The sequence below is a fragment of the Hakea prostrata genome, chromosome 4 (assembly GCF_041222555.1).
Source record: "Hakea prostrata isolate BN-2017 chromosome 4, UWA_Hpros_2, whole genome shotgun sequence".
NCBI classification, from domain to species: domain Eukaryota; kingdom Viridiplantae; phylum Streptophyta; class Magnoliopsida; order Proteales; family Proteaceae; genus Hakea; species Hakea prostrata.
The window spans coordinates 53,622,912-53,642,627 of record NC_142603.1 but is presented as its reverse complement, the minus strand read 5'-3'; the positions used below and the strand labels follow the sequence as shown (position 1 = coordinate 53,642,627).

The following is a 19,716-nucleotide window of genomic DNA, read 5'->3' as shown; positions in this document are numbered from 1 at the left end:
GTTTTTTCATTCATTTTCCAAAAATTTTGCTTTTATTCGAATTTTGATATTTTAATTTTATTTTTCCAATTTTGGATTCTTTCCATTGTTTAGACAAAATTTCAAACTTAATTTTTGAATTTCTTTATTTTTAATCTAATTCGCCAAATTCATTACTTGGTACTCTAATTGGAGTTGGAATTGGGTTGGATATATAAAGACACAGTAGTCTTAATTGTTTTTCTTCATAATTCGGCCACGTAGATGCATTTGTGATGCAAACTCAAAGCTCTTTGATCAATTAATAAGAGTATAGAAGAAGATGCAGAGAGCCCTTGAGGATTCGTTCGCCGGAGTCTTCATCGACTCTAAGGGTGGTTGGTATAGAAGATTTTAGTTTTTTTTAGTGAGTCGAGGGTGTAGTTTTTCTGTGGATAACCCGGTTTGATTCAATCAATATTCCGGGTTCATTAGAACGATTTAGCGAGAAATAGAATGGTAATCAATCAATGGTTGTGGATTTTCAATTTGCAACATGGTGCACATTCATTGAGAAAATATCATCGATCAAATCCATTACACATAATGCTTCAACCTCAAGCTAAAACGCCTACAGGCCAGATTTGTAGGGCACTCCAGCGGGTTTGATCCAGTGATCAGCTTGAAGGAATTTACCGGGAGTATACCCTAGAGCTTGTTCAGCGGTTAATGGAGTCTTGATTCCAGCCCATTTGACTCTCTTTGCAAGACTGGCACCGGGACCTTTGTTTCTGAACTCAGCATAGTATAAAGTCTTGAGTGCGAACTCTCCATTCCATGGTAGCCAACCTTCTGGTTGGATCACATTGCCAATGTCGGTGGTCATGATAATGGTTCTTGAGAACTCCTTCCATGGGCGACCAAGGAAAGATGGGTTCTTCTTGATGTGGGGCACCAACAAGGGATCAGCAGTGATTGTGCAATCTTGAAGGACGATTCCTGTGGGTTGATGCACGTCCATCCTTCCTTGAGCTGTCACGATGTTCTGTTGGTTATCCATTGGCTTCCTTACCACCATCTTACAGTTTTGGAAAACAACAACTCCATTTCCGAAGATGAAATCGATGGTTCCTGAGACGGTGCATCCGGTGTAGAATTGGCGGTTGGTTTGGGTGTAAAGAGTGTCTTGGTAGCCATCCATTTGGCAGTTCTGGAAGATTGACATATCAGACTGTACTCTCAGTGCCACTGCTTGATGCTTTGCAGCTCCGGCTGAGTTCTCGAATCCAATGTCCTTGGCCATGAAACCAGGTCCTATTGCAGCTGTACGTATTCCATAAAAAAAGAAAAAAGATTAATAAAATTGCATGCATATATGCTCACTACATATTGGGGGGTGTGGCTGTGGCGACAAAACAGTGCTAGTAGACTAGTAGTACTTACCAACTGTGGCAGTCTGGAAAGTGGGAGTGCCATCGGCGAAGTTCTTGCTTCCGGTGATCTTTGTCTTAGTAGGTCCATCTCCTACCAACATGACATGGGTCATTTTTTTGGTAAATATGACGTTCTCCTTGTAGACTCCGGCCTTGACGTGGATAATGAAGGTGGTGTTGACTGTATCCTTCTTGGATTTGATGGGGATATCCTTGAGAGCCTCGTTGATTGTCTTGTACTTGCCGCTGCCATCCTGAGCCACAATCACGTTGGCTTTGAGCTTAGGAGTGGGGGTTGTAAGAAGTCTACGTTTGTTGGCAGAAGCCCAAACTGGGAATCCGTCTTCTGTGAGCTGAGGGGTTTCTGGTTTGTTGTCGGAGAGGAGACGGCGGCCGAGTGGGATTTGTAAGGAGGTGAGCAACGATGAGATTTCGCTGACAATGGCGAGCCCATTGCGGGTGAGTTCACTTGAGGTTTTCATTGCTTTCTTCATTTTCTCCGCGGACTCAGCAGTGCTGTTCGCGAAGCCGTCGAGGCATGTTTCCTCATAGGTGATACCAGCGCTGAGCCAAACCTTGAGGTTGGCGACGTAATCGTCCAATTTGCTTACATCGAACTCACCCAACTCTTCAAAAGAGCGTTGTAGGTCATCAATGGCGTAGTCCATCAATTCCTTGCAGTTCTCAAGAGCTTGAGCTGCAAATTTGTCCTTCTCAAGATCATGGAGCACCTCTGATTTTCCAAGGACCTCTTTGACGTTCTTAATGGCCACATTGAATGCAACCTTAACAAGCTCCTTTGGGTCGGTAGTGTTACCACCCGCCGACGATAAGCTGTTCTCGCAAGTCTCCTTGAACTCAGTAGGCTGACATATGGCCTTGATTGCCTTCATGTTGCCGCTTACCTCAGGGGTAGTAGAGTTTTCGGTCGTTGCAGGCTTTCTATGGTTGCTGACCCCGACGGCAACACCGACCACCATGGCCACCAGAACCAAAGAAGACACGGCAATTATCGTGACTTTCTTCTTCTTACCTCCATCGTTTCCTCCAGCCATTGATCTCAGCTTGCTTATTCTGCTATTCTATTTTTGGTTTTTGTTGCAGTTATTCGAAGAGGGCTGATATCTCTCAGAGTCAAGGGAGCAGAAATAGCTAGAAATGCTTATGCTCCCTTAGCTCTGATTTTGAATAGTTGCACAGAAGCCCTTTATATAGTGAAGCAATTATTCCTATTTTAAGCCTAAAAAGCCAAAGATGGCAAAGCAGACAGAATTCGGTTGGTCCCTCAAGGACATCCATGAAAACCTTCAACGAACTCGCCAACTCACCCTAAGGTGTGTGGTATTCTCAAACCTTCTCTCCTTATTTTGTGGGGGAAGGGTTAAGCAAAATGCGATTTACATGGATCACATTCTCCACAATTAGTATTCTAACCGTTAGCAATTAATCATTAGGATTGTGATACGTAGCAATAGAGTATCTAATGGTCAATAGGAAAAACCCATTATGGTAGATTCAAAATTCAATAATATGCAAGACATCTCAAAAGTAAGTCATTATATATATCATTTTATTGTACAAAGTGTTATGGGGAAAATACTTAGTACCGGTTCAAACCAGAAAATCAACAGGTCAATGTTGGCCAGTGAAATCAGACGGTCAAACCGGATAATGAATCTAAACTGTTAGATGAGAATAAGCTAACTGACTGTCACGGATCGCCAACGCAACAATCAGCACCGTATCTAACAATCCTTCTTAGTGATTGCAATGTTGGAGCTGATTGGATCTCAATGGAGCTAATCTGATTGAAAACTATTACAATCCAAACCGAATAGAGTTGTTTTCAGTGTTGGAGTCAAGTGGTTCACCGCACTGCAAGATTTTACACCAACACAAAATAATTATCACTTGAAAGAGGAAGTTTATCATATGATAATATCATATAAGATACAGTTAATGCTAGTGTATCCTACTACAGCTGTTCAAGAACACTGATGTTTTCGTAATTCAAATTTTATAATTTCTTTCCATTCCTTCATGTTGCGAGGGAAAAGAAGGAAAGAAAAAAAAAAAAACTCAAAATCTGTAATCTCTACAGTAAACCACCTGTGTAAGGTACCCCAGTTGAGGGTAACCAATAATCCCCCAATATGAAGTTAGAGACAGTGAAATTAGCTGCATCTGTAGCATTAATCACATGGTATCCGGGCCATGTAACCCTACTGCTAGTATCAAATCCTTGCCCCGTTTTACTGAACTCAGCATAATATAATGTACTCAATGCAAAGGAACCATTCCATTGTAACCAACCAGCAGGATCTATGAAGCTGTCCATGAATGATTGCATATAAACAGTCCTTGAATACTCTTTCCATGGTCTTCCCAAGTAAGATTTGGTACTAAAATTACTAGAAATCAAATCTGTTGCAGCTAAAATGTTGCTGCCTTGTATCGAGAAGCCAGTGTTCTGGTTCGGATCTGTTCTTCCTTGGGCTGTAAAGACATCAGATTGGCCTTTAATTGGTTGCCTTGCATATAGATTACATTTCTGGAAGACCACTGCTGCATTACCAAATATGAAATCAACTGTGCCGTATATGTTGCATTCTCGGTAGAATTGCCTGAGGGAATGCGTGTATAACGTATCTTGGTAGGCTTCGAAGCTGCAAAGGTAGAACGTCGACAAGTCGGCACCATTTCGAAGTGCCACCGCTTGGGACTTGACTGCTCCAGCGGTGTTGCGGATAGTCATATTCACTCCGACGAATCCTTGCCCAACCACGGCTGTCACATACAATCCAAGCAAAATTTCATGAACCCACACAAATGCAATACATTTTAGTTTAGATGATTATATTAGGTATCTGACCAACATGTCAAAAGCTCCACAGCTAATGGAACAAGCTATGTTAAGCTCTTTAATCTAACCTATATTAGACTGAATCCGGATCATCACCCCGTCGAGAGCAGTGCTCTTCCCCGACAGTTTTACCACCACAAAATCGGTGGACCCCACAGTTGAAAATATTATAAAAATAAAAATTTTAAAAATTAAAAAATATTAAAAAAATTAAAAAAAAAACACTCCAATCACCCACCCCTGGGGCCCCTGTATTTTTGGGTGGAAAAGCCGTCGGGGAGCACTTTCGCAGATCCGAAATCTAATAGACTGGTCTAATCTAGAGCCCATACACCAAATTGGGCCTCATTAAATACAAAAAAATTAGTGTTATACTTAGAACCAAGCAACTACATTTTAGTTAGATGTTTATGTTTGGTACTTTGACTCAAATGCCAGAAGCTTTAAAGCTGGTGGAATTAGTAATCAAGCCCATTAACGTATCTCAATTAGGTTGGCCAATCTAATGCCTATACACCAAAATGAGCTCATATAACAGATTAGTTGTCTATTTAAACTCACCAAAGGTTGCACAGTTGAAAGTTGTCCAGCCATCAGCAACACTTCTATTGCCAGTGATAATGGTCTTGTTGATGCCATCTCCAATCATCATAATGTTCATCTTGTTTTTGTCAATGGAAACATACTCTTCATAAACTCCAGTCACCACGTAGATGAGAAAGTAACCATCAGTGATGTTAGTATTATTTGGAGCTGCAGCAATTGCGGCATTAATGGTTGTAAAATTTCCATTTCCATTTTTGTTCACCACCACAGTGTCTCTCACAACCACTGCATCATTCGTGTTTGTCTGGAGAAGTAGTCTTCTTCCATTCACATTCTCATAGATCTCCTGGTTTCTCCTTGACATTCTCATGTTAGAGAATATGAGCTTTCTGCTGTTTGTCTTGTGAATGGGTTTCTTCTTTGTTCGATGAACCCACCCTCGGGTGAAGATTGCCAGAGAAAGACTGTAAAGCTTGGTTCCATTTCTGAGAGGGGTGAAGAGACCATTCTTCACATTCCAAGCTGAGGCAGTAGCTTGAAGGCCATCTAAGCAAGTTTGCTGGTTGGTGAGTATGGCACTAAGCAAGGCATGAACATCCCCCGTTTCTGAGGTAGGGAGAGTTGTTGTTGTTGAAGTGTTGACGATTTTAGCTGAGCTTGACAAGTAATCAATGTTGAGCTCTGCTAAGAGCTTACAATCTTCAAGTGCTCTAATGGCAGCTAAGGATAAGGAGGACTTGTGCCCAAGATACCTATTCACCAAACCGAGAAACTTAGTTGCTGCTGATAGAGATCGACGAACTGAGATCTTGCCAAAGTCATAGATGCTACCCGATTGAGTCTCTTGGAGAAAAGATTCGCAGAAGGAAGGATGAGGGCTGGACTTGCAGAGAGAGTTAGATTGAACAGCTGCTGAAGTGGCTAGAGATGGCCGAAAGTAGAAAAGGAAGATGACAAGGAAAATGATTCGCAAAGGGGAAGAACTGAGAGAAGAGATTGGCCTAGAAACTGCCATGGTTTTTCAGTCCAAGTGGGGTTAATTTGCTGTCCAACTGCAGAACCTAAGATTTGTATTTATAGAGAACGTTCAACTTGGATTGCGTTCTCAACTTTAAAATTATCATTCAATGAAGACTAGTTGCCAACTTGTAATTAAACTTATCTACTTCAAAAATCCTGTCATCTATCATAAATTATCATTTAATGAACACTAGTTGCCAAGTTGTAATTAAACTTATCTACTTCAAACGTGGAGACCATATAAATGAAAGAAAAGTTATATGGAACCTTTAATTTTATTTTTCTAGGTATAACTTTACTGACAAGAACACGTGGAATTTTATAGTGAACACTAATGGGGAGGTTTGGGAGTGAGCAGCAGAGATCATCTGAGGTAAACCTAGTTTCAATTTATTCCAGTGGTATTCTTGGTTTTTCTATTTTGGTGTTGAAAACTTAGGGTTTCTGAGTCTGATTGTTTTGACTTAATCAATCAGATCAATGGCTAGCTCTTCAAGACCTTTCATGGATGTTGAAACTGTTGGATATTTTTTGCCTGAAGTTCACCTGTTTTCAGCTTGTTATAAGGAATTCTAACTTTTTGGCTAATTCCTATCTTAGTTGAGCTAGCAACTGTTTGGCATGTAACCAATCCTTGCCTACTCCATCCTCGTTGGAAAAAACCTAAGATTCCTATTTAGAGAAAAGGTTCAACTTGGATTGAGTTCTCAAATTTTTAAGTCCTAGAATACGTGGACCTCAATCAATCTGCAGTTCTTCTCATCCGATCATCCAATCATCTATCATGCATAAATTATCATTCAATGAAGAATATGAGTCAAGTTGTAATTAAACTTATCTACTTTAAACGTGGAGATCACAAATGAGAGAAAAGTTATATAGAATTTTTTTCTTTTAGTATAACTTTACTAACAAGAACCCATGGAATTTGATAGTGAACACAAATGGGGAGGTTTGGAAGTGATTATAAGAAATGATCCAGGTAATGCACTATCAGTTTATTCTAGTGGTACTCTTGGTGTTTCATTTTGGTGTAAGAAACTTAAACTATTAAGCCCTCTTGCAAGGAGCAAAAATTTAGATTAAAATCTGATTGTTGAGTCTGATTGTCTTGATCAATCAGATCAATAACTCTTCAGGATATTCTTTGCTTGAAATTCACCTTTGACTCCTGTTGTTCTTAGTTTGTTTTAAGGAATTCCAGCCATGTGGTTAGACCCTAAAATGCTTCAAATCAATAGAGAAAAAATGGTGGGTGGCACTAGAGAGAAATTAAACAACTGAGAATAGTTCCAAGAAATAGAATTAAGTAATCTTCACTAAGGCACTCATGGCCATCCACTAGAGAATAATGACAAGTAGTAAAGCTAGTTAATAGGTTTGGCTTCTGCTAACTTATCTGTGTGCTCATAACTTTCGGTTATGAGCTCTATTGTCTAATGCTATTGAGTCTATTGACTTGCTTCCTCTAAAATCAAAACTTTTCTCAGATCATAACAATGGATGTGGACAAGGAAGAACAGAAACAATGACACTCAGGCACAGAGAATAAATTAAATAGTAAGAAATTGGAATTTGTATGGCTGGAATTGTTCTGCTGATCTTATTTACTTATAAATAAAATAATAAATTTGGTCAAGTTAGGTTTATGCATAGTTGAGTGTACACTGACGTAGCAAATGGGAAGAATCTTTTGTCGTCACTCTTTCCCTGGTTTTATAAATGTTTTGAGGTCAGAGACATTCACATTGAAGATGGTGGGAATTGAATAAGGTTTCAAATGAGGACAAAATCCAAGTTAAGTAAGGATGATAGTATATATATAATCTAAATTCCATCAAAGAATCAAGTCAGTTTTAGAATTGAATCCAAATCTAAACCAGTTTAGTTCTAAATTGGTCCCAAATATGATTTGAATTCGGTTCAGGCAATTAAATTACTATATGGTTTGGTAAACAAAATTTTTACTTGATTTTAAATCTCATAATATAGTGATTTTACCAATTAATGGAATATATTTGACCGTATCGCTAACCAATCAAAAATAAAATCATCTACTAATCTAGCAAAAAGAAAGTACGGGGTCGAACTATAGGGAACTAAAAGGCTAAGTTACTAAGATTGAATTCAATAAAATTAAATTTAAATTACAGTCTATTAATCAATGCAAAAAAAACAATGAATACTTGAAGATCTTTGGGATTTCGAATCCCCAATGCTTTTCACTAACCGATATAATTTTACACTTCAAAGCAAATTAAGGATGGTCTTCCTAGGTATGCCCTATCTTCGCAAGACTATCATCCTTCACCGAAGCTTGGCACATGTAGTTTAACATCTTTGGTCAAACTCAAACACAATCTACTAGAAGATATAAAACAATCAAATTAATGAAATAAGCATGGTTCATCTCAATGATGACCCAATGCAAGAACTTTTGGCCCAGCCTTTTGGGTTACTTGACCCATTAGACACCCATTACTAATGAGCCGAGCCAAGTTCACCATGATCCAAACCCATTGACTCTAACCATCATGGCCCCATCTTCTTGATTTGATCAAAATGACTGTGCTTTCCCGACAAAGAGGTGATTCAGACTTGGTCCAGGGTATGTACGTAGGTCTCATACTAAAGCATTCAATAAAAACAGCTTTAAGTCTTTATCAAAATACAAATAACCATGTGCAATGCTCCAAATCATTTAAGATAGCAGGGTGGAACATTGGACTAGATGTTTCAATTGACAACTAAATTGCTCTTATATATAGAAAATGAAAATATTACATATCCCATCAACGAGAGTCGAATATAGAACATTTTCAGTAAGAGATATTTGTGTTAACCTCTTAGGGAACAATGACAAGTTCCTTGATTCCCTTCAAAGCATGCATTATTCTCAATGAATGGACAACATCACTGAGATTTAGCATGTGAATCATGACAGTGAAGTCTTGTCAGATTGGGACACATCACATATAATGGTTAGACAGGGTACTTCAAGCTACAAAGATGTTTAATGTTCAATATAATTGCAAGAAATTATGAATTGGATTCTCTACTTTCTACAGTCTAACACCTCCTTTGGGCAAAAAATTATCTTGTCAATGTAGGTTGGAGGGTGGTAAGATTCATATTTTTCAATAAAGAGATCGTGGGTTAATTTGATCTTTAATTATATTAAAGTCTCTCTCTAACTTCCTACGTTGATGTATCGGTCTTTTACCAATTGTGCCTCCCCTTGGGATTCATAATCATTATATTCATTCATTCCTTAATTAACTTGATAGGATTCGAGCCCTCAATGATTACAATGAATATCACTCTTTGATAACTTAAATTGCATATATTATTTCTCGACAAGATCAATGCCCTTCGATTTGGGTTTCCAAACTAATTTCCTCTAGGTCCACTAAGTGTTGAAAAAGCCACTCTTTCATGCTTTTTCTGTTCAAGAAAAGTTTATTTTATTTATTTATTTAATATGATTGTCAATGAAAGAAGATAGCATTCTTTCGTCGTCAGCAAATTTACACTAAAAAAAAAAGGGCATATAGAAAACCAGGTAACACTTGATGTGGTTTGTATCAAGGTTACGTTCATAGTAATGCAACAATCAATTACAAAATTAGGAGTTACACAAATTTGTGAGAAGTGCTTGAGGTGATATATTTATGTTCTAGGAAAACCCAATAGTGCACACATAAGAAAGAATATTAGAATGTTAAATTATAGTAGGCAGACCAATAGCATGTAATGAGAAGATATATATAAAAAATAAATACTAAATAAATAAAAAAATTCGTATGACTTAACACTTACCAAATGTTGCTAAAGAAACTCGAACAAGTGAGTTGAGGTGTATTATAAGCAAAAGCACTTTAGAAGATCTGAAGGCTTGGACTCCAGTTCGGCTCAGCTTGGCTTGGCTTGGGCGGGATCCCACTTGTGAGTAATTACTATATGTGTAACAGTATTATTGTTAGCTCCATCCGATGTGAAACTAAATAAATTTGGTAAATTATATTACGTTTTATATGTGGAATTGCAAATGCCTTGGATAGAGAATCTTTCCATCCATAAAAGTCTTAAAGGCGCACATCCACTATAGTCCAAAATACAAAAATCTTGGGAGATAGGGTTTTAACCATTTTTTAAACTTATATATTATATATATTATATTATATTATTTTAAAACAAAATCCAACAAAGAGTAACCATATTCATTTTAATTGGCGAAATTAAAAGGAGGTGAGGCTAGACCTTAAATAATCAAGCAAAAGATGGAGAATTGTAAAGGCACGTTTGGTAACATGTTAAGGAATAGTTTTTTATATTGTTGAAGAATAGCAAAAAGTGTTTGGTTAAATGGATAGTTTTTTCATTTTTGGGAATGAACCAGTCCAATTTTCTTATTTGAGAAGGCTTTTCGCAAAATAACTTTAACTTGTTTCGTCATTTTCAAAAACAGAAGACACATCAACATTATGTCAAAGAAAGACATTCAACCCAAACAATCAAAATTGTGCTTAGACCACTTTTATTTGATAAAAACACTAGAAAAAGATTTTTGCAAAAAACGTTGTTCTCAGAAAAGATGGTTACCAAACACACCCTAGGTGTTTGTTTTTCTCTATTCTTTGCAAAAGACAAACTCCACCCGACTAGAGCATCTGCAACCAAGTTGGATGCTCTAGAAATGTGCTCTATAATAAACCTGGAAATGGTTTTTGATGTTTTCAAAATATATTTACAATTCCTAACTCAAGAAAAGGGAAAAACACATTTATTGAAAATGGACGATCAAGATCGTTCACAGCACAATGCTACGCAATTAATGCACAACGCTGAAGTCAAACTCCAAGAAAAGATGCAAGTCTATTTCATTGGTGCATAAAGATAGGGTAGCATACCTAATGGAAAGATTTTGTTTTTTGTTCCATTGTGTTAGGATGTGAAAAATAATTATACGGCACTAAAGTCGAACTCTTAAAAAAGATGCACATTGATGCATAAAGATGGACTAACATACCTAATGGAAAGATTTTGTCTTTTTTTTCCATTGTGTTAAAGACTTGGATCTGAAGATATTCTTCCTCGATTCTTCCCCGTGAAGCTATCTTGACTCGCAGAGCATTTGACAGGATTTCTTTGTTACAAGACTTCTTCTTATAATAATTTTCAACACTAACAAATTCCTAACAGAGGATTAACAAAGATTAACGGCTTCTAAGAATAGTTATTATTGTTCAATAACACATGTCATGACTGTAACAATTACCCAACCCTTGTCCTCAAGGATAAAACTGTGTATAAGTGGCAAGTAAGGCTTGAACATCCTCTCCCACAAAGCTTCTTCCTTTGAACGTCCCTTCATTGTTCTTTTACCCAAAACCTGGAGCCCAGGAATCTAACTCACTTATGTGTCAAGAGTCTGGTAAGGTGGTGCCACTAGACTGTTTGAGGATGGTAAGAAGAAGAAGTAAAATTGAATCTTGTCTACAGTAGCTGAAACAATTCCTTCCAAAATGTACTAGTGAATGATGAATTCCTTGGTCAAACGGACTATAGACTTATAAGGCTGCATGCGTTTGTTTGCAAAGGTGGGGTGGGAAAAAATGGGTGGGAAAAAAAAACATGTGGGTCCCCATATGTGATGATGTGAGGGAGAAGAAAAAGAAAGGAAAGGGTTTTGTGGAAAAGTGATAGTGGTGGGTCTCACTTTTTACTTTTCCCACAAAGTCCCATCAAATATGTGGAGTTTTAAAATGGCTTGTGGTGGGAAAGTTGGGCTGTCATATCAGCAGACAAGTTTCTTTGATTCAAGGAAACTTGTGTCTCATTTTCTCATCCCAAGCAACCAAACAATCTACCATTTTGGGATTTAAGGGAAAAGTAAGAAATCTGCACTCTTTTCAAGAATTTTCCCACCCATTTTGTCCCACCACACCTTTATTCCAGCAAACAAACGCAGCCACGTAATCCATGTAAAAATTGAGGACATTATCAAAAAACAACTTAACCACCTTAAGAGTAGTGAATGGGAGTGAGGATATAAGAAATGGGCATACTTGGACAAGTGATCACGATGACCATGATAACTGATGAACTTCCCAACAGAGAGAGGCAGCCCTTCCACAAAACCCATAACCTATTAAGGAACAAGAAGTTGTAGAAGTCCACATAGTAGCTAGCTGCAGATCATGATAACCTTGTTCACTTCTTGTATCACCACCCACCATGATGCCACTAGAGTTGAAATGCCTGCAAACTCCCCCTCATGAATGTTAGGATTGAAACTAAAGAACAATGACACAACAAAAAAAGAAAAACACATAACATAAAGGATTTTTCACGTGGGAAGCCCTCAACAAGAAGAAGAAAACCCACAGCCGCCAAACAATTTACTAATATTCACGAAAAAAAAAAATCTAATTACAATAGAGTAGAGTTACATATTTATACCAAAAACCCTAAATTCAAGTCATAATCAATATCATCCATATCTCATGGTAATCTGGATTGTGAGATGAAGAATTTCCATGCAAATCAGATACATAAAAATAATCAACAACGTCCATATAATCACTCACTTTGCTCGCTCCATTCCCCGTGGGAGACTGCTGCCCCCTGCCACCCCCTACAATCATTTAGAATCCGGGCCACATACATAACACTGGCCTTTAAGAGGTAAGGCATCTGCTGCCTTGTCCAAAAGACCATGCTTATATTCAATAATAAAATCATAACCCATGAGTTTGATCAACCACTTTTGCTGAGCTTCAATAGTTATCCTTTATGCCCACAAGTACTTCAAACTGTGATGATCAGTTCTTACAATGATTCTTGTCCCTTGCAAATATGGCCGCCTCCACTGCTTGACTGCGAGTAATAGAGCCATTAATTCCTTCTCATATGCAGAGAGAAACAGGTTCCTTCAGTTCAACGCAGCACTAAAATAAGGGATAGGTCTTCCTCATTGCATTAACACAGCTCCAATTCACTCCCCCAAGGCATCACACTCCACAACAAATGGCATTGAAAAATCTGGCACGGCCCACAACGGAGTAGAAACCATAGCTTGTTTGAGGTGTAGAAGAACAACTTTAGCCTTCTGACTTCTGAGTCCGCTGAAAATTAATTTTTCTGCGCGCAGTAAGTGTAAGTGGACGACCTATCTTCCCATAGTACTTAATAAGCTTCCTATAGTAACCAATGAGGCCTAAGAACCTCTCAATTCCTTGAAATAAACTTGAATGTTGCAAAATAAATTCGCAGCACCTGCTGTCTACTCGTGTTTTTCAAATAAATGAAAAATGAAATAGACAATCTAGATTTCGATCTTGACCGTAAGCAGCACAGAGTTGCGCATTTAATGCACAGCACTACAGTTGAAGTGCAATTCCTCGATTGTCTTAGGTGTATGCCACTTTTCCATAGCTTTCAATTTAATAGGATCTTGCCTTGACCCCATCAATTCCTATAATATGGCCCAACTAGTAAGTACTAGACTTCAGGTTGGCCAAATATACATTTTTGTAACTTCAAAACTAACCGATGCTGCTGCAATCTCTTCAATGTAATTCGAATATGCTCCTTATGTTCATCCTTTGGTTTGCTTAAATCAGTATGTCATTAAAAAAACACTAGATAAACTTTCCCAAATTATGTTTAATGAAATATATCAATCATTGAAATGTGGCTGGAGCATTTATGAGCCCAAAAGGCATCACTAACCACTCAAAGTGACCATGATGGGTCCTAAAAGCTGTGTTATAAATGTCCTCATCATGCATTTTAATATGGTGATATCTTGCCTGCAAATCCAACTTCGAAAATAAACAAGCTCCATGTAACTCGTCTATTAACTCTTCTATTGTTGGAATTGGAAACTTATCTTTGATGGTCTGAACATTGCCTATAGTCAAAACAAAACCTCCATGAACCATCTAGCTTCTTTACCAACAACACAAGACTCATGTAAAGGCTCCTGCTTGGCCTGATAAAATAGATGTAGGTCTTGTGCTTTTTTTTTGGGGGTGGGGGTCATTATCAGGACAAGGAAAAGTGTGCAGGAATGAAGGTTTGAAATGTTGCCACATTTCGGGGTTGGTGGCTGTTGATAACATTGACACCCCAGAATGTCGATGACATTTACAAGGGTTTCAGTCAACTTTATTTATTGTTTTTAAATAGCAATTATATAGAAGAAGATACAAATAGTACCTTATGATTTGATTTCTAATTAAAAATTTATAGATTTAATCAACCTTATTTTATAATTTTCATTACATCTTTGTTTCTAAATATAATTTCAATCAAACTTTGCATAATTTCAATTACTGTTTCCAATTATAATTGCGTTTCATTTTCTAATTATGCATTTCAAAATTTTCAATCAACCTTACGTTACTTTATGTATTTCGGTCAATCAACCTTACCCTTCACCCTAATTTCACATATAAATGACCAAAAGTCGTTGAAAAAATTGTTTGATAACAAAAAAAAAAAAAGATGAAAAATAACTTAAAAATCGGTTGATTTTTCGACCGTTAGTAATATATTACCGACATTTGACAATTCTCATGTTAGGGTCTTGTGTCGTGTCATGTCCAGTCCCACAGTGACAAATCACCAACATATGGTACCATGAGAGGAACGGAGATTCAAACCCATGAGTTTTTTTATCACTACCATACTAGAAGTACATTCACTAAACCCCGTCCTCAAGCATTCAATAAAGGCAGTTGAGTCCTTATTAGAATAGGAGCATCCATGTGCAATGCTCCCAATCGTTTGAAATTGCTTGGGTCATGCGCATTTACTGTCAAGCCGAGATTTCAAACCGTCAGATCTGAAATTTCGATCGAAATTGAATCTCAACCATTGAATTTCAATGGTCGAGATCAGAATTTTGATTGAGATTCTGATCTGACAGCCCATAGTGTTTGGCTTGACGGCCCTTCGCATTAAATGTGCAAATACCCAAACAAAGTCCCCAATGGCTTTGATAGGATGGTAGAATGTTAGGTCAGGTGTTTTAATGACATGCGGTTGGCAACTGAGTTGTTGTTTAATGCTTTTGTCCATGTTGGTGAGCCCATTACAGAATTACTTTCCGAAAAAAGGAAAGAAACGTGGGTGAGCCCAATTAGGGCTCAGATTTCTTAGTAAGCCTTCTTCACTCATCATTAACAGTGCAATAATAAGCTGATAATCAACCCCTTACAGTAGTAATCAATACCCACAGTGTCGGTCGACAATCTCCGGTGGTCCCCACTTTTGAGTGGATCCAAATACTTTATATAATCCTCTCTGCTGGTCTTTCCCAGCTAATCTCTTTATAGAGTTGGAAGACTAGCAAGTTATATTGTAAATTCTTGGATTTCATAAATCCAAAAATTCATACAAACAAATGAGTATAAATCTGTCATTTGTAAATCTAGAGATTTCAAATCTATGAATTCATGTAATAACATGATCCCGATTGAAAGTATAGGACGAGTTTATCAAACGTCAATTCTAAGCAAAGAACGGACTTTTATTTAACTGGTCTCAATCGTTACCAAAGCATGCTCCCAAACGCATGCTAAGTATTTCTGACAGAAAACCCGAACCTCATCAATAATGAAGTCACACATCTCCGCGTCCATCCCTTGTTAATCACTCTCCCTTTATCCACTTCAATATAAATTTGCAGCTTATGGCGAGAACAAACAAGCTAACCTAGCTATTCTCCCTCTTTCTCCTTCTGTAGATCTACAATGTTTACTCAGCAAAGAAGAAGAATCCTACTCTCCCTTCTCCTACCCTTTCTGGGTCTTGTGTTCTTCCTACATTCCTCACCAAACTGGCTAAAGCAGAGCCCAAAAACAGCTCATGAAACCCCAAAATTGCACAACATCCATCGTCACCTCAAAGTAGCTGATCACCCAGCTTGTGAAGGCACCTTATACCCAGAACTCTGCGTTTCAACTCTTTCCACCATTCCAGACATCGCTACTAAATCAATCCCCGAAATGATTTCTGCCACTGTTAACCAAACCGTTAATGAAGTCCACCTTTCTGCTTCCAATTGCAGCGGCATTCGCAAGAAAGAATTCAAGATGCTGGACCCACTAGAGAAGAGGGCTCTCGAAGACTGTCTTGAGCTCTTCAGCCAAACAGTTTCAGAGCTTAAATCTGCACTCTCTGATTTGTCCAAAACCCCAACATTGAAACGCTACAATTACTTGCTAACCCTGTTGAGTGGAGCAATGACGAACCAGTACACTTGTCTTGATGGGTTTGCTTACAGTAACGGGAAGGTGAGGAAGAAGATCGAGAAGAGATTATACAAAATCAGCCATTTGGTTAGTAATTCCCTGGCGATGTCCAAGAAATTGAAGATCCCCAAGCTCTCTTCCTCTGCCAGGAGAAGTAACAGAGAAGCATTCCCTGAAGGCTACGGGAAAATGGTGGATGGGTTTCCGAGTTGGGTTTCGAGGAAAGATCGAAGGTTGTTGCAGACATCGATCAATGGGACGAAAGTTGATCTGGTGGTGGCTAAAGATGGAAGTGGGAATTTCAAGACAATTGGTGAAGCTGTCGCTGCTGCTCCCAATTCATCGACGACGAGGTTCGTCATTTATATCAAAGCTGGTGCTTACTTTGAGAATGTGGAGGTGGAGAAGAAGAAGACCAAGTTGATGTTCATTGGAGATGGAATTGGGAAAACAGTGGTGAAAGCCAGCCGGAATGTTGTGGATGGTTGGACTACATTTCGATCTGCAACTGTCGGTGAGTTTTCAAATTCTACTTACTTACCCTTCTTTTCTCGTTCATCCATGTTTTAATCTTTTCTAGTTGAGTTTAATCAGTAATGACAACATCAAAACACTGACAGTCAGAGTGATATCGATTAAAGAGCTCTGTCTTCTGGGTTTCTGTGAGTGTCTCTGTTACTTTGTCTGAGAGTCATCAGATGAAATGGAGCAGATGGCATGTGCAAAGGCCTTGGAATCCCAGACTCCTGGACAGATATAACCATGTTGGTGTAGTTTGATCGATTTTGATACAATAGAAGCAGTGTTTTATTGTTCTTAGTAGGACAATTAACTCTGAACAGAACATGCAATTGGACCAAAATCTGGGGAAGTTAAAAGTTAACCTACTTTGAGAGTTGAAAGCTTTATCCTATAGATGCTGACATAGGAAATAAGTTTTATTTTTTGGGGAAAAGCATAGGAAAATAAGTTCACAGTTCTACCATTATTTATCTTGCTATAAACTTACCACCATGATTCTAGAAAATTTTGATAAAACGTGGGGTGAGGAATTAAAAAAAAAAGGGGGGGTTCGGCCCCCCCCCCATTATTTATCTTACCACCATGATGGACATGGTCCTCTAGACTAAATTTTGTATTTAAAACGTTGTTGGGGTCCGAGGAATTAAATGGGCAACCAAAATGGTGGGTTTTCCACCATTAGGAGTCTGAATTCTCTATTTTTGACCCAGAAAAGATCATGTTTCTCACACACTCTTTATTTTATATTTAGGAATAAAGTTTATCAGTTAAACTCTCCTCTTAAATATGTGATGAGAATGTATAAGATTACATGAAAAAACATTCTCCTGATTGTGGAGATCATCCCTCCTTTACCTCAATTCTAATTGTGAAGATCTTTCTCAAAAATTTTCTGTCTTTTCCTATCCAATAATGTAAGAAGGAAAAAGAGTTGGGTTTACTCTTATCTCACTCTCAGTGGTCCCAAAGATGGGTATTCACTAGAAGTTGGTATCTTCATCCATGAAATGTGATCATGGTTGATTTATTCAATTAGATCATAAATGAAATATCTATCCATAAGGACATTGACTTGGTTCCCGTGTGGGAATCATCTTAAAAATAAAATCTAGAGGATTTACATCTCCCGTGTCTCGTTCGTCCAACAGTCAGATGGGCTATCGGTGGATCATAAAATTTCAACCGTTGGATAGAAAGACTCTATTTAGAAATGGCTGAAATGAAATCAGTCTGTTTTCAAAAAGTGTAATTTTTCTCCATCCGACATTTATAATTTTATCAATCCACTTGTTACTCACATGATGGTTGGACCCACAAGATAGAGAAGAGGATCTGGATCTGGGTACCACCTCTATGGCATAGGATACCCTGGTCCATGCTTATATGCCATTCCATTCATGAAAAGCCAAATTCTGGTCCTCCATTGATGAGGACCAAGCAAAGTCCACGGGTAACTGATTAGCTGTCTGCAACTCCATTGATCTTCCTTCGGTGCTCATCAGTGAAACCCTTTGCACAAGTTTGAATTTTTAGCTTCTAACTTTGTCGTTTATAATTCATATCCTTTCGTCGTCTTCCCCAAAATTAAGCTTTCAGAATGATTTATTATTGACATTGTTTACAGCTGTGGTGGGAAATAATTTCATTGCTCGAGACATGACCTTTGAGAACTCGGCTGGACCCAGCAAGCATCAAGCAGTAGCCTTCAGAAGTGGTTCTGATCTATCAGCTTTCTATCGCTGCAGCTTTGTGGCCTACCAAGACACTCTCTACGTCCATTCTCTTCGTCAGTTCTACAGAGAATGCGACGTTTATGGCACTGTTGATTTCATCTTTGGCAATGCAGCAGTGGTGTTACAGAATTGCAATCTCTATGCTCGAAAACCAAATGAAAACCAGAAGAATCTCTTCACTGCTCAAGGAAGAGAAGATCCCAACCAGAACACTGGCATTTCCATCATCAGTTCCAAGGTTGCTGCTGCAGCAGATCTCATCCCTGTTCAATCCTCCTTCAAGAATTACCTTGGTCGACCATGGAAAGAGTATTCAAGAACTGTGTTCATGCGTTGCGACATAGAAAATTTGATCGACCCTGCTGGTTGGTTAGAGTGGTCTGGTGATTTTGCACTGAGTACCCTTTACTATGGAGAGTATAAGAACACAGGAGCTGGTGCCAATACCACAAACAGAGTGAAATGGCCTGGTTACAGGGTTATTAATAGCTCTACAGAGGCTAATCAGTTCTCTGTTGCCAACTTCATTGATGCGGATGAATGGCTATCAGAAACACAGATTCCTTACACCCTAAATGTCACTTAAGTTCAACCATCTCTATTAGTCATATAATTATGTAGTATTATTTAAGAAGGTTTTTTAGCATGGTTTTGCTGTTCTGTTAAGCTCAGTTTAGTTAGCTTCTATCAGTATCAGACTTTCAATGGATTTGGATTATGGTGAATGTAATTCTTTCCATTCAATGTAAGAAATGGAAGAATGGTTCTTGGTAATAAAGATAAATTTGTCTTAAAACATCTACAACTGTAGATATTAATAATTGCTTTCTTTAGTTAATCTTCATGTAGTCATGTATGAAGCGTGTATCCATATATAAGAAGCCTATATCAAGCTACCACTAATTAATAAATTAAGCTTACCCAAAAAAAAACTAATTAATAAATTAAGAATTGAAGAAACAAAAGAATTTCTTTTCTCTTTTCTTTTCCTTTCTACTCTCATTAACAAATCAGATCCAACCTCACTCCTAGAGCACAATACCACTTATTCCATTAAAGAAAAAGGGCACAATCCTCACTTGGTTGGAAAAATGCACTGAACTGTTCAGCTTGAAATAACGACCATGAGATCGAGATCTCGACCAAGATTTTTTATCTCAACCGTTGAAAACAAGTAGTCGAGATAGAAATCTCAACTGTTGAAAACAAACAGTAGAGATCAAATCTCAACCAAGATCTCGATCTGGCAATTGTAAATTTCGCTGAACATCTTCAGCACATTTATCCCATTGAACTGAAGCAAGGTCCCACTCGGTCTCACCTTTAGGTAGAACTCTGACTTTGAATATCCAACCTAACTTTGGATCAAACTGGGTCAA

The 19,716-nt window shown here is 38.1% G+C and overlaps 3 protein-coding genes across 3 annotated transcripts; 1 reads left to right on the top strand and 2 right to left on the bottom strand.

The window, feature by feature from the left end:
- Positions 1 to 589: 589 nt before the first annotated feature.
- On the bottom strand, positions 590 to 2,446 carry LOC149019620 (putative pectinesterase/pectinesterase inhibitor 21). Its single transcript, XM_089151386.1, has 2 exons — positions 1,402 to 2,446; positions 590 to 1,281 (listed from the first exon to the last, which is right to left on the bottom strand). Exons 1-2 carry the CDS (start codon positions 2,444 to 2,446, stop codon positions 590 to 592), a joined length of 1,737 nt encoding a protein of 578 aa, XP_089007512.1.
- An 836-nt stretch (positions 2,447 to 3,282) lies between these two features.
- Positions 3,283 to 5,849, bottom strand: LOC149019619 (pectinesterase-like). Its single transcript, XM_089151068.1, has 2 exons — positions 4,816 to 5,849; positions 3,283 to 4,178 (listed from the first exon to the last, which is right to left on the bottom strand). Exons 1-2 carry the CDS (start codon positions 5,813 to 5,815, stop codon positions 3,487 to 3,489), a joined length of 1,692 nt encoding a protein of 563 aa, XP_089007194.1. The 5' UTR covers positions 5,816 to 5,849; the 3' UTR covers positions 3,283 to 3,486.
- Positions 5,850 to 15,344: 9,495 nt separating this feature from the next.
- LOC149019618 (Plant invertase/pectin methylesterase inhibitor superfamily) lies at positions 15,345 to 19,269 on the top strand. Its single transcript, XM_089153594.1, has 2 exons — positions 15,345 to 16,596; positions 18,229 to 19,269. The coding sequence occupies exons 1-2, from the start codon at positions 15,582 to 15,584 to the stop codon at positions 18,921 to 18,923; spliced, it is 1,710 nt and encodes a 569-aa protein (XP_089009720.1). The 5' UTR covers positions 15,345 to 15,581; the 3' UTR covers positions 18,924 to 19,269.
- The last annotated feature ends 447 nt before the right edge of the window (positions 19,270 to 19,716 follow it).